Below are 13894 nucleotides of genomic sequence, written 5' to 3'. Positions count from 1 at the left end.
AAAGGAAGTGGATGGTTGAGTACTGACCTCTACCACTGACCTTATCTGATATGTGTCAGTGGGGTAACTTCTTCGGGCTTCCCTGGTGGCTCAGATGGTAAAGAATCTGCCTGCAATGCAGGAGACCCAATTCTAGCAAATTAGGCTTGAGCTTGCCCTTCTTGGCTTTGATTTTGGCACAAGTTGGCAGCCTATGATATAAATGGGCTATAAAAGCAGTTAAGGTAAATTACAGATATGGCTGCAGTCCATGAGGTCGCAGAGTCAGACACAACTGAACAACTGAACTGAACAGATAATTAAGGCAGTAGTAGTGGTGTTAGTCACTCAGTCGTGTCTGACTCTGTGACCCCACAGACTATAGCCCGCCAGGCTCCTCTGTCCAGGAGGAGGAATTCTCCAGGCAAGAATACTGGAGTGGGCTGCCATTCCCTTCTCCTGAGGACCTTTCAAACCCAGGATCGAACCTGGGTCTCCTGTGTTGCAGGCAAATTCTTCACCATCTGAGATATAGGGAAGTCCTACATTTAAGGAAAGAAATTATTAAAAAAGTGTAGAGTCAAATTAAAGACAGCTCGTATTAATTAAGTACAATCAGGCCGAGTTATCAATTGAACATAAGAATAGACAAAGGTAGTCATGGCCCCTAACACAGTAATTTCTCCAACAGAACATTTAAAATACTGAGTTTTTTCCTTTCTTAATATTATGTGGAAACTGAGAGTTTATAAGAGGAAAAAATGCCCCACTGTCATGGCAAGTTCAAAGTTAGACTGACATTTTAATAACAAATACATGCCCACATTTTAATGAGGCAGATGTTAAAGATTTTGAATATGCCTGAAGTTTTTATTAAAACAGCTAAACAGCATCTAAAGATTCATTTGGTATGTCCCTTCCTGTGGCTTGGAATGACTCTTAATAGTTTACAGCTTACTTTCTAGAAAAAGAAGCTCTCAGTATGTGGCGGTAATTTATTTCAAGGTTTGATAGCCTTTGTTTCAGAAGTTTCTTCCTTACATGTGCCCTAATTTGCTGCTGGAGCCATTTTTCTGTTGACGCATCTCCACTGGAGATGGAGAACATCTGATCATTATCTTCGGAAAAATAAAGTCATCTTCATGAATCTCTCCACACCTCTTTAAAATCACTAAACTTATTACTGAATTTATGCACCTATTTTTCTTCCCTGCTCATTTTCTCTTACATTCACCATGAAGAGATTAGTAAGAAAAATGTTGACTACATACATTGTCCCCACCAAGATTTTGTTCTGCTTTCAGACTTTAAGCACACCTCCCGCTACAGGGTCCCTAAATGACTTGGCTTCCGATTTGCCTATCTGAAGGGAGCACCAGCTGTCTGCGACCAACTAAGACAGAACAGAGCAGAAGCTGAGAAGCCTTCACTCAGAATGTCTGAGGAAGGAGCTCAACGATTTTCATCTCGACCAAACACCCCAGAGAGCTCTGGAACAGGTGGGTCAAGACCCATCTTCAAGGAACCTCGGACTAGAAACACAATTCTAGGCCTCTGACCAGATAAGCCCAACAAGCAGCTGCCTGCTTCTTTAAAGCCTTCAGGTTTTAGACCAGAGTGGTTCGGGTCTCCACCTGGACCCTGAATGGAACACAGGTAACATCATAGGTAAGCACTTTAATGATCTGAAAAGCATTACCTTCCTCCTCTTTCAACCTCCCTTTTAGAAACCACCTTGCCTCTATAAGGCATCTGTCCTGTGCTAAACCTTCAATGGGGACCTGTGGTGTTCAGAATACCTAGGAATTGCTGAAATCACTAGTTTTAGCAGATCTCAGTTCCAATTAACTGGCCATCAACAAACTGAGTTGTTTTGTTTTTTTTTTAAAGACAACTTAGTTTTCTTAAAAAAAAAAAATCTTCAAATATTAAGAATCAATTTGGCAGCAGATGTTTCACATGAATCTAGTTGAGTCTTCTCTCTCACCTCAGTTCCAAGATTAAAATGGGACACTATCAGAATGTCAACAGGGGGTTGGGTCAGGAGGAAGATTATCTGATTAAACGTAGCAAGTACAAGTCATCTCTGAGCTATCTCTAAATCCCCTCCCATACCTTGAGCTGCATAGCTCAGAAGCTGAGACCAGATATAACTCTAATAAGAGCAACAGTACCATACAGTTCTTGAATAAAAATAAGCTGATTTTTAGAACCCTGAATTAGCTGGCTCCTGAAACTCCACTTTCAACAGTGTCACTTACCCATCCACTGGAGTTAACAGTCTACTAAAATCTGTAAGCAGGAGCTACCTGTGTGGGGTACATACCTCTCTCCCGGAGAATGAGAAGAAAACAAACCCTAAAGCACTTTAAAATGCAACATCTGACATAGACCACTAGAGAAAGGACAAAATACTCAATTATTCTGACCCCAGGTCATCCTGTGATACCACACAACGCACACCTGAGGGGTATATATTACATGTATTAACACATCCGAGGATCAACCTCCACGCTTTCCCACAGCCTCTGTGATTGAGGACACTTTTTGCATTAGCATTCAACATACATACTCATCACCCAAATAAGAAAAACAATTTATTTTGCTCAGGACATTTTAAAAAGTAGTTATTATGTAAATTGGGCCATATTTTATACACAAACATGATAAAATCAATCATGAAATTAATTTATTATCTGAATCTGATCTGCAAAACAGCATAAGGCAACTGTAAAACAGAATGTATTGCCAACATTTGTACTGGAATCCATTTCAGCAGTTTTACAACGTTTTTTGAGGGAAAAAAAATGATTTAATAAATTATAACAAGGCATTTATCTGTCTCATAAACTCAACTCAGCAAAGCTGGCTTAGTGCTTACCTTCCACAAGAGACTGGCGTCTACATTAGAGATGCCAACATAAATAATACAGATCCCCAACACCCCCAAACACAAAGGATTCAAGGCCAGTTAAGTCAGACAGCTTTCATCAAAAGCTTAACAGCATACAATTCTCCTTCCCAGGAGTGATTATTGCTTTTTGGCACCAAAGGAGAAATATTTTAACAAAATACTAATATTTAAAAGAAGAACTGAAAAATGTTCCCAGATTAAGGCTACATACATCACAGCCCTTCAGGATATAACATCCGATTTAATCATACATTTGATTTAATCATATGCAGTTTTCACTTGAATTGCATAAATGCTACTTCCTATTCAAACATAACATTACATGGGCATGCACTTATTAACCAGTTTCACAGTGTTGAGAGCAACTCTGACTTAAACCACGATTTTCTTTTTTTTTTTTTTTTTAAGCAGCAGGGGCATGCCGACTCCCTTACAGTTTTTCAAACAAAACATTAAAAGCAGGATTCTGACATATCAAAAAGATGAAAAGCTTACACTCAGCTTTCTGAAACAGAGGTGAAAAAGGGCCCAAAGTAGTTTTGTGTGTCCTGCAGTGACCGCCTAGCAGCCTCTTTAGAATCCTGGGACTTAGGAACCCCAATGCTAGACCCAACTGGAAACCAGTGGCTCCAGGCCTCGGTGGGGATATGCCTGCAGGTGTCAGTAACCATCAGGAGCAGCAGGAGGAGGCAGAGAAATCACGGCCTCTCTTCCAAACAGAACAGAAAAGACATTTGTTTCCCAGGCCAGTCTCAAGTGAGGAACGAATCACCAGGCTCTGAGAGACCGAACCCAGCAGCCTGGCATGTGTGTAAGCACAGGCATCTTCACAGGTGACACAATTAACCCACACGTGACCTGTGAATACTTACACATTAAACACAAAATTGTCTTAATTTATCAAGACAAAGGGATTTCACTACATATTCTGAATTGAAAACACTTTTCTCGAATACATAGTAACAGTCACATGATTTATGAAAAATGGACCTTACCTTCCACCTGGGTTTACAGTCTTTAGGCCTCCAGTGACCTCCTGGCTCAATATCTAAATCCTTGGAAAAGAGCTGATGAATTTCATCAAAACTGACTTCACTTACATTGACATTGAGGAATCCCCCTAGAAGGTCAAAAATGTGAAGAACTGCTTTAGTATGAAGTCAGGCAAACAACAATCACTAGCGTGTTGGCATAACGTATTTGCTGCCGTAGTACCATTTGGTCTTGTTTTTACCATATAATTGCTAATACCACCTTTCAGTGTTACTTTGGATGATAAATTATATGGTTACCCTACTATCTTTGGCACATGAGTCAAAGAAAAGCAAAGCACCTAAGCTTTTTACTTTTGAGTAATATGATGAATATTATAATATTCTTTAGTAAATGTTTGCAGTCATGACAGTGTAGCTTATCATTTCAATTTAATCAACTATTAAAAAACCATTTTTAGTTTCAACATAATCAACACAGAAGACATGAATGCCCTGTATATAAGTTAATTACACAGTTTGGGAGCTGAATCCTAACTTCTGTGTCTTAGGAAAATTACCTAACTTCTCTGTGCCTCAGTTTCCTTATTTCTAAGAAGAGATCTGCCTCCCACTGTGGTCACATCCATTAGATGCTGGGCACAAAGGTACAATCAGGAAATGTAGCTGTTACTACTGTTATCCAGTTTACTGACATTTCTTAAGAGAGAATCTGCAAACACAAGTCAACAAATTTATTCTGAGCACCTACCATGTATCACCTTGACACGCAAAGTAAACACTATAAACTTCTAAGATGTTCCTAGTCTACTAGGCACTCTCTCTCCAAATGAACAAACATATGATATTCTTGGAGCTGTTTTTACTAACAGTTTTTCTAACATATATTATGGAAACAGGAATGACTCTTGCATGGAAAACCATTTCCATTAACTCAATCAAAACCAACCGAGAACTAAGGACGTATACATGTATCTATTCTTCCGCAAACTTCCCTCCCATCCAAGCTGCCACATAATACTGAACAGAGTTGCCTGTGCTATACGGTAGGTCCTTGCTGGTTATCCATTTTAAGTACAGCAGTGTGCACATGTCCATCCCAAACTCCCTAACTGTCCTTTCCCTCCATCCTTCCCCTGGCAACCATGCATGAATGGCTGAGTCCCTTTGCTGTTCGCCTGAAATTATCACGACACTGTTAATCAGCTATACCCCAATACAAAACAAAACGTTACAAAAAATAAACTTAAAAAACCAAACAAACAAGAACTAAGGACTAACGACTAACTTCTTTCACCGCCTCATCTCAAAAAACACAGATATCGAGGCTTCCTATTTCAAGGTGTCCGAGCTCAGTGGCCATGACTCCACACATGCAGTCCGCCAGCCCTCTGTATCCATGAGGTTGGCTGAAATCTGTGAATGCAGAGCCTACATATGGAGGGCCGACAGAGTAAGGGAAGTACTTGAGCATCCTCATATTTTGACCCTTGATCCAATGCTCCTCAGATACCGAGGGACAACTGAAAAACACTCAGTAGCTCTTCAAGAGAGCCCCGTTCCTTTCCTCCTGCTACTTTCTATTCTATAAGATTTCACAGCCGCCCATCTTCCCATCTCCCTCCTCAACCTAACTAGGCAGGAACAGAGTCACTACCATTAAGCACTTAGGCATTACTTGTCTCATTTGTTGTGTGCATTCTCAGTCATGTCTGACTCTATGCGACCCCGTGGACTATAGTCCGCCAGGCTCCTCTGTCCACGGGATTTTCCAGGCAAGATACGGGAGTGGGTTGCTATTTCCTACTCCAGGGGATCTTCCCCACCCAAGGACTGAACCAGCATCTCTTGCATCTCCTGCATTGGCAGGCATGCTAGAGAGAAGTACTTCAAAATGCAAATGACTTTCCTACATAGAGTAAGCTAGGAAAAAATCTTCTCGTGTCTATTCCTCTAACGTGTGCTGTCTTTTATAACCAACTACCCACCCTTAACTGTGACAAGATATGCAAAGTAGCTAATCTTAGAAAGGTCAGGTTTACCTAACCTATGAACTTGCAGAGAAAGGACAGATCAAACGTAAGATCCATCAGTCGATATGAGCACAGAATATCATGACTCAGCTGACAGAATCTATAACTGTAATCAGATAAAATTCACACAAGTAAATCTGATGCATTTCTTGGTATGCATGATTCCCCAAATGACAGTAATTAGACTAAATAAGCAGTTCATATAAGGAACCAAAGTTGGTATTCTTTATGCACTGTTAAACCAATTTTTTTGCCTTTTGCCCAGCTTTATAGCTTCAACAGCTGCAATCATCATTATTGTCAGCAGTTTGCTCCAGCATCATTTGTAGTTTAATTTTCATTTTGAACACGCATGTGCCAACAAATTAAGAGTTGGGCCTTATATCTCTCTCCCCAGTGGAGGAGGGGGCTGCAGTGCCCATCACTTAGTCTCTGATGCCTGAGGCACCCGAAGTTCACCTTCCTCTCCCCCCACAGCAGCCCCCCATTCACAGTTCCTCAGAGACCCTCTGCATCTTTTCTATGTGCATATTGCTCTTTGCTCTGGAATCTTAATATCTTATTGGCTGAAGGCTAAACATGACCCAGTGGCATGAGGCTGTCATGCCAGGAGTAATAGCAACCTCACTACTGGGGGGTGGGTATGAAGGGGTGGGGGACAGGCTCCAGGACAGACACCTCACCACTTGGAACAGCAAGAGTGTGATCAGAAAGAGAAGGAAAAATGAACACTCATTAGTGGAGGTGGCGGTGGGGTGGGTTGACGAGAAAAACCAACTTCTGTTTCTCTGAAAACACAACCATTTCTTTGAGTTGCTGCCTATGCGTTTCACAGTGTGATAACCCCGCTCACACCCAGAGTCTGGACATTGAGGTAAGAACTTGAGTGCAGGATGTCCATCACTCAAGTGCCTACTCTGCTTTTCCTGGGGAAGCTTCCTGAGGTGCGTATTGTCCTGCTCTCCATCTGCTGGCTGGTGACCTGGGATGGAGGGTGGTCCTCCCCGACCCCCTCCCGGTTCCCTGGGCCCTGGCCCCCTCTGGAAACCGTGAGTAAATCTTGAGAGACTACTTCCTTCTTGTGGTATACTGAAACTGCACCTTCCATCAAAATGACCCCCGGGCTCCACTTCCCCCAAGTGGGAGCTTGGATGCTAAGGGAGCCACCTGCCAACCAGTATGGGTGGCAGGTGCCCCCTCATTCAGCAGGTCATCATCTGCATGTTCTTAATACACCAGCTCCAGCTGCTCAATACACCTGAAAAGGAGGATGGGATGGTGGGTACGGTTGGGGCCCCATACTCCTAGATGCCCAGGAGCTGCAAACGGCTAACTTCCTCCTCCAGGTTGCTCAGCCTCTCGGGGAAGGAACCACTGCTGGCCGGAGGTCGGCTCCGGAGCTCTGGGTCGCCGTGTGTCGCTGCTGCCAGGCTTGGCAGAGAAGGCCCCCCACCCCTGCCGAACCGCTGGTGCCGTGCCGGGTCCGATTCCCCCGCAGAGCCGGCCAGCAGCCCCCAGGCTGAAGCACCTCTTCATCCCCCTACTCTCTGAACGAGACCCCACCTGGCGTCGGGTGTGGAGGTGATCGGCTACAACCACCTGTGGAGGTCTGGGCGCTGGATGTAGGCCTCTGCCTCTCTCTCTCTCCTGGGCAGGGGCGGAGGCATGGGCTCTGAGGCTCTAGGAGCCAAGGAGAGCGCCCTGGAGCCAGAGCGGGAGGCCAGCTACGGGGCCCCCGGTGCTGGGTCAGGACTGGATGCTGAGCTTGGAGAGCTGCTCTAACCCTTGAGGGGGGCAGTTCTACCAGGGCCTTCATGGCATGTGTTGCTGAAAGTGGGGCCCCAAGCCCTGGGTACCAGCTCCTCCCAAGCCCCCAGAGGAGGTGAAAAAACCACTAGAGGGACTTCCCTGGTGGTCAAGAGGCTAAGACTCCACACTCCCAATGTAGAGGATCTGGGTTCAATCCCTGGTCAGGGAACTAGATCCCACATGCTAGAACTAACACCTGGCACAGTCAAATAAATAAATATTTAAAAAAAAAAAAAAGAAAAAACTACTGGAAGCATGTAAAATCCTCATGGTCTGGGCATTACTGGTGGCGTATGCACATACCAAGTTGTGAAGGCTACATTCTCAGTGCCTGGAGCTTTCCCAAATGTGTCTATTAATGCTGCACTGGTGGAGGTGGGCCCCGACCCCTTGGTGGTCGATTGGGACCCCCTGGAATGGGAGGCGGCAGCACAGAAGTTGGGGAAGAGGCGACCTCTGCCCCAGGCGTTCCTTGCTACCATGCAGCATATACCAAAATGTCCAGCAATGGCCAGTGTGAGCGAGGAACGGAGACACCTACCTATATCATGATAGAAGCTATATCATGATAGAAATGCCAAGAGTTTTTTTTTGTTTTTGTTTTTTTTTTAAGGAAAATTTATTCAAAGGGAGAGGGAGAAGGGCACCTATTGGCTCTCAGAAGTCTTCGGAACTGATTCTGAGCTCTACTTACAGAGAAAGAGACCCTTCCAAGCCAATAGAGACAGAAGCAAGAAGCTCAGCCTCCCTCTTGAGATGAGCGACAGGCTCCGTACTGCAGCTCCGGAGGTCGGGGTCCCTGGTGACTTAACCTCGGGACAGCTGAACACAAGTTAGATGCCTCTGTCCAGGTGCTCTTCAGGAGATGCTGGTCCCATCCCAGAGAATGCTGCTGTCACCTCTTGCGGTGCTACCCCCCAGAAGCAGAACCCAGGATCCCACGCCTGATCTCTGAGAGTGACAGCCGCCAAGACCCTGCCTTAGGGACCCTGCAGGTCCCTGAACTTGTCCCTTCCTCTGGGGGACAATCACCCTTTCTCTAATTATCCAGGGGGGTGTTCTCATTGACACTGGAGGCCAAATTGCTTTGCTTCCCTGGAACCGCTCCAAACAGAAGTGAACGGCTCCCTGTTATGAGGCATAACAAGTAGGACAACAGAGGTCACTACTGAAACCATCCTTCTTAACAACCTCCTGGTGGTGGCCCTTTCCTGGCACAGGTATGGATGCCCTGACCACACTCATGGAGTCCTAGGACCGAGACCTGGTCCCAAGGAGTATAATCCCCGCCATCTTGGGTCTCACAGTACAGCCATCTGGGGAGGACCCCTGACTTCTCCTCCTTCCCTCCACTTCCCTGCACCCCTGTTTTCACACCAGGGCCCTTCAGTCTCCCTGGGAACACCCACATCACTGAACAGAAATCCCCAATTCCTTTTCTGCCCCCTCACCTCAAAGCCTGAGACATTCATGCCATTACACTGGGAGTAGGTCAGCTACCTCCCTCAGGGGCTCAAGGAGCCACCGCTCTGGGCACAAAACAGCACGTCATTACAGCAAAACCCAACCTGGGAGCCGCCCCGGCCGAGCACACGGCACAAAGCCCAGCCTCCAGGTGGCAGCGGCGGCGGCGAGAGTCTTCAGCACCAACGGCGTCCTCACTGGCCCGGGAAGAAGGTGTGTGCGTGCTGCAAGGGGCACCCCCTCTGTGTGTATGTCAATAATTCCACACAAACTTCAGACAAATGTTCAAGAGATGGCCCAACAGGTACTAGTATTCCACAGTCTTGCCTGAGTTTTTAAATCAAATACCTACCCTAACGTTATCCAAGGGCTTTTATTTTTTTGGCTGGACCCCAAATAATGGAGTGGGTGGCTACAGATGGGACTGCAAATTGGCATCTGTCTATTGATACTGCCGATGGCATTTCTGCTTTGCTCAAATGTTTCGTGTGCTGGGTGACCAACACCCTGCCAATGGCCTTTAACATCTCCACCGTCCACACAGTGTCTGTGATCTGCCCTGAAGATTAATAATGCTGAGGCATCACGGGATCAACTGTGATGAGAAAAACAACCTTTGTTTTCCCGAGCTGCTGCCTCAGCATTTCACAGTGTGATAACCCTGCTCACATCCTGAGTCTGGACGTTCAGATAAGGGGTTGAGTTTGGGATTCCTGCCAAAAAGCTCCCACTTTGCTTTTCCAGAGGCCCCTTTAATAACAACCACTTAGAACTAAGGCCAAGAAGACTCAGTGACCTCTGCCCCAACCACCTTTTAAGCAACAGATCCCTGGTACCTGCTCTCTACCCTCCTGGGACGGCAGACCACCCTTCCACCAGCTCTCCGTGCCCCTGCCAGTTTCTGGCATCCATGAGTAATAAACCCCGTGACTCTTCTGCCCATGTGAGGTGTACTGAAACGGCACCCTGAATCACAACAGTCGTGTGGGTGCCACTTCCCCAGAGCAGAAGCTCAGATGCTGAGGGAGCTCCCTGCCAACCACCCTTTATTCAAACAGGTCATAACCTGCCTCTTATTAACTTCATACACCAGCCCCACCTACTCAACACGTGCTATCAGAAAGATACTTATTTCTGTGCATAGAAAATAAAGGAAAAGGGACATATCAGAGAGAGTGGCCAGGAAGAAGCACAGCGCAGGTGAGCGAGTGGTGACAGGGTTTCCAAACCACCCTCGGGGGAAAGAACCTGAGAGGGGAGGCTGTGGTCGGGACCCCACGTCCTTCCTCCCTCGGCACCCACCAAGGCTACTCTTATCTCCTTACCTACTAGGTGTCCCCTCCAGGTTTCACTCAAGGAGTGTTCCACCCTCCGACACTACTGGCGGGAAGGTAAACTGGTATAATCACTACGGAGAACAGCATAGCGGAGGTGTCAGCCCCTCAGTCATGTCCCACTCTGAGACCCCATGGACGGCAGTCCCCCAGGCTCCTCTGTCCATGGGCTTTCCCAGGCAAGAACACTGGAGTGGGGAGCCATTTCTTCCTCCAGGGGATCTTCCCGACCCAGGGATTAAACCCACATTTCCTACACTGGCCGAGAAGTTTCCCATATACTGTACTTCAATGTCTTTTTGAGAACATCACCCCTACTCTTCATCTTAAGTGAAACACTATTCTTCTCAAACCGTGCTCATTGCTTACTGTCTGAGATCCACAAGGTTGGGGTGAGGCAAATAAGAAGGTACACCGCAGATTTATACCTACACTTCATAAAAAAATCATTACTTTCTTTTTTTCATAAATTTACCTCCTTTGAAGTTTCTGGCTTTTAGCCAAACTACCTTCCAAAATGCAGCCACATTCACTGACATTCACTTCCTTCCCTGGACATCCTCCTGGTAATACCCAGCTCTGAATTCACACCCTGAGCCCCACTGTCACCTAGAATGACTGGCAGCGTCAGAGCTGAAAGGCAGCCAGTCCTGGCTTTAATTCTCTCTGCTGTCTCCCCATTTCTTCTGTCTCCCCAGTCTCCTAGAAAAGCAGTTGCTAATTTTGGTGGAGTGGCTAAAGATCACCAGGCCTGCCTGTTGAGAATGAAGGTCTCAGGCCCATCCTCAGAGCTCCTGTGTCAGTAAGTGGACCACGTTTGTGGGCATCCAGCTTCACCTCCACACATTCCAGGGCTTGCACAACTGCCCACTGTTGAGTCTCGCCTCCCATTAGAAGCTAGAACCTCTCTCCCAACCTCTCAGCAGAGAGAAGCAGTCAAGTGATGAGATGTACCTGATGGTGATGCTGAAGCAGACATCACAGTGACGGCAGAAGCTTCTGGTGTCAACGGCCCCAGGAGTGGTACCTCTGGTCCCCAGACCTGTGCAGGGCTGGTAGGAACTGTGATCCCGGCTAAGTGGCGGTAGAAGATGCTTCCCAGAGTGGCCTGGGCCTTGCTCTGGATGCTCAGCCTCTGAACCGAACTCCACAGCCACCCAGGTTTTCCGGGGCTGCCTGATACCTCTTTATGGATTCCCTTTCCTCTTAAACCAAATCAAGTTACATCCTGTGGTTGGCAACCCAGAAACCTTTCTTTATGGCTCTGGGCTTTGGCTTAGAGCAGGGGTCCCCAACCTCTGGGATCTGATGCCTGATGATCTGAGGTGGAGCAGACGTAATAATGGAAATAAGTGCACAATAAATGTAACGTGCCTGAATCATGCTGAAACCATCCCCCCACCATTCCATGGAAAAACTGTCTTCCATAAAACTGGCCCCTGGTGCCAAAAAGGTTGGGGACTGCTGGCTTAGAGGCCTGCATTTTTAACCCTCCTCCTCACTGCTTCTGGCACACACTGATCATCTCTGGACCACACTCGGAGCAACACAGCTCCATGAGTTTCACCCGATCATGGCACACCTGAGAGAAATGGGCTGAATGTTTGTGGTCCCCCTGTCCTCAAATTCACATGGCAAAATCCTAACCCCAAATGTGATGGTACTAGGAGGCGGGGCCTTTGGGGAGTGATTACATCATGAGGATGAGGTCCTCATGAATGGGATTAGTGCCCTTATAGAACAGACCCCAGAGAGACCCCTCAGCCCTTCCACCACATGATAACAAGCAAGAAGACAGCCATCGATGAACCCGCAATCAGGCTCTCACCAGATATCAAACCTGCTGACACCCTGAACTCAGATGTCCACCCACCAAAACTTTGAGAAATAATATCTGTTGTTTAAGCCACCCAGTCTATGGTATTTTGGTTTTAGCAGCCCGAACAGACTAAGACACACCCAGACACTCACAGATACTGTTATTTTCCCTCCCTTCCTGACCTGCCACACCTGATCAACAATTTTCCATGCTCAAATTCTTCCCCCTAGAAAATCAAGTAAGCACACAGATTAAACTCATCATTGAGGTGACAGTATCCAACAGACGGCCTTAAACAGAATAAGCTTCCAAGAGAAACAAGAGTCACATTATCTGTAGCTTCTGACCACCCCTGTGGGGGGAGGGCTCTCTTGGTTAACAGGTAAGTTCAGCATCTTTTAATGTATGATTTATTGACTGCACTTTGCATTCCCTACAACTACTTTTTAAATATTTACTTCTCACGGTTCAAGCTGCCTGTCCTTCGTGCCCACCCCCCCCCCCCCCCCCGCCCAATATGCATGCGGTCTCTGCTCTGCTGGGAACATAGAAGCAACAGGGCTGAGCCCCCTCCACATTTCTCCCCTCATCTCCAAGTGGGTCTCACTCCTGCTTGCAGGAGGCGGTGTCCCTGCTACCTCCCTCCCTGTCCTTCCACAGGAGCACACTCTGTCTCCTGTCACTTTCTCCAGGATCCGGGCTCCCTGGACACCTCCCTTCTCCTCCCTGCACTCCGCATCTCTGTCTGTCCACAGTGTCCTCCCCCACGGCGCTTAAAACTCACTTAAGTCCATCTCTTCCTAAATCCTTCTTCCCTTAACACCACCTCATCCACAGACTCCTTCCCCCGAGTCTCCTTCCCCTTCCCACAAAACTGCTTTGCTTTGTTTGCTTCGCTCTTTTTGGTCGTGACCGGAGGCGTGTAAGGATCTTAGTTCCCTGACCAAGGGTTGAACTTGCACCCCGCTGCATGGAAGCACTGAGTCCTAACTACTGGACCGCCAGGGAAGTCCTGAACTTGTTTTAAACCAACTAGTTTTTACACACTTCTGGGTCAGGATACCTGGCCTTCTCAGGACAGGATACCTGGCTTCTCACGTCACCACCCCACTGAAATCATGCTGACTGTGGTCCTGTGAGTGTGAGATGTGCCCAGCCTCTCACAGACCCCTCCTCTACTGCTCCGAGGTATGGGACAAGGCGGAGCCCTCTCCTTGTCCTTTGGGACATGTCCCCTGACCGCCCCCCTCCCACCGCCACCGCCCCTGGCTTCTTTTCCTTCTTTGCTGACCCTCGGACTCTGATGTTCTCCAAGGGCCCACTCATATGGAGCCTTCTTCCAGGCTCACTTGCTACCACCTCCAGCCCAGATATCTCTGAAAAAACTCAGAGCCCAAACAAAGTCTCCTGAGCTTTCAACAGAACAAGCCCAACACCGAACTCATTCACTTCCCCGTTCTCCAAGTGTGCGGTTTCTCCTGCAATTCGCCTTTCAGTTAACCACCACTGAGCCAAAACCTGGAAATCGACCCTGATCCCTCAGCTGGTCA

The 13894-nt window shown here is 47.1% G+C and overlaps 1 protein-coding gene across 1 annotated transcript in view; it reads right to left on the bottom strand.

The window, feature by feature from the left end:
• Nucleotides 1-13894, bottom strand: part of B4GALT6 (beta-1,4-galactosyltransferase 6) — a 70023-nt gene that overhangs the window by 18165 nt on the left and 37964 nt on the right. Inside the window, exon 4 of the mRNA XM_043889469.1 lies at nt 3889-4013. Within this exon, the coding sequence (XP_043745404.1) occupies nt 3889-4013 (125 nt within the window). The remainder of the gene's footprint in view (nt 1-3888; nt 4014-13894) is intronic.

This window comes from Cervus elaphus, chromosome 27, assembly GCF_910594005.1.
Source record: "Cervus elaphus chromosome 27, mCerEla1.1, whole genome shotgun sequence".
NCBI lineage: Eukaryota > Metazoa > Chordata > Mammalia > Artiodactyla > Cervidae > Cervus > Cervus elaphus.
The sequence above is the reverse complement of the archived record's forward strand: the minus strand, read 5'-3'. Positions and strand labels throughout refer to the sequence as shown.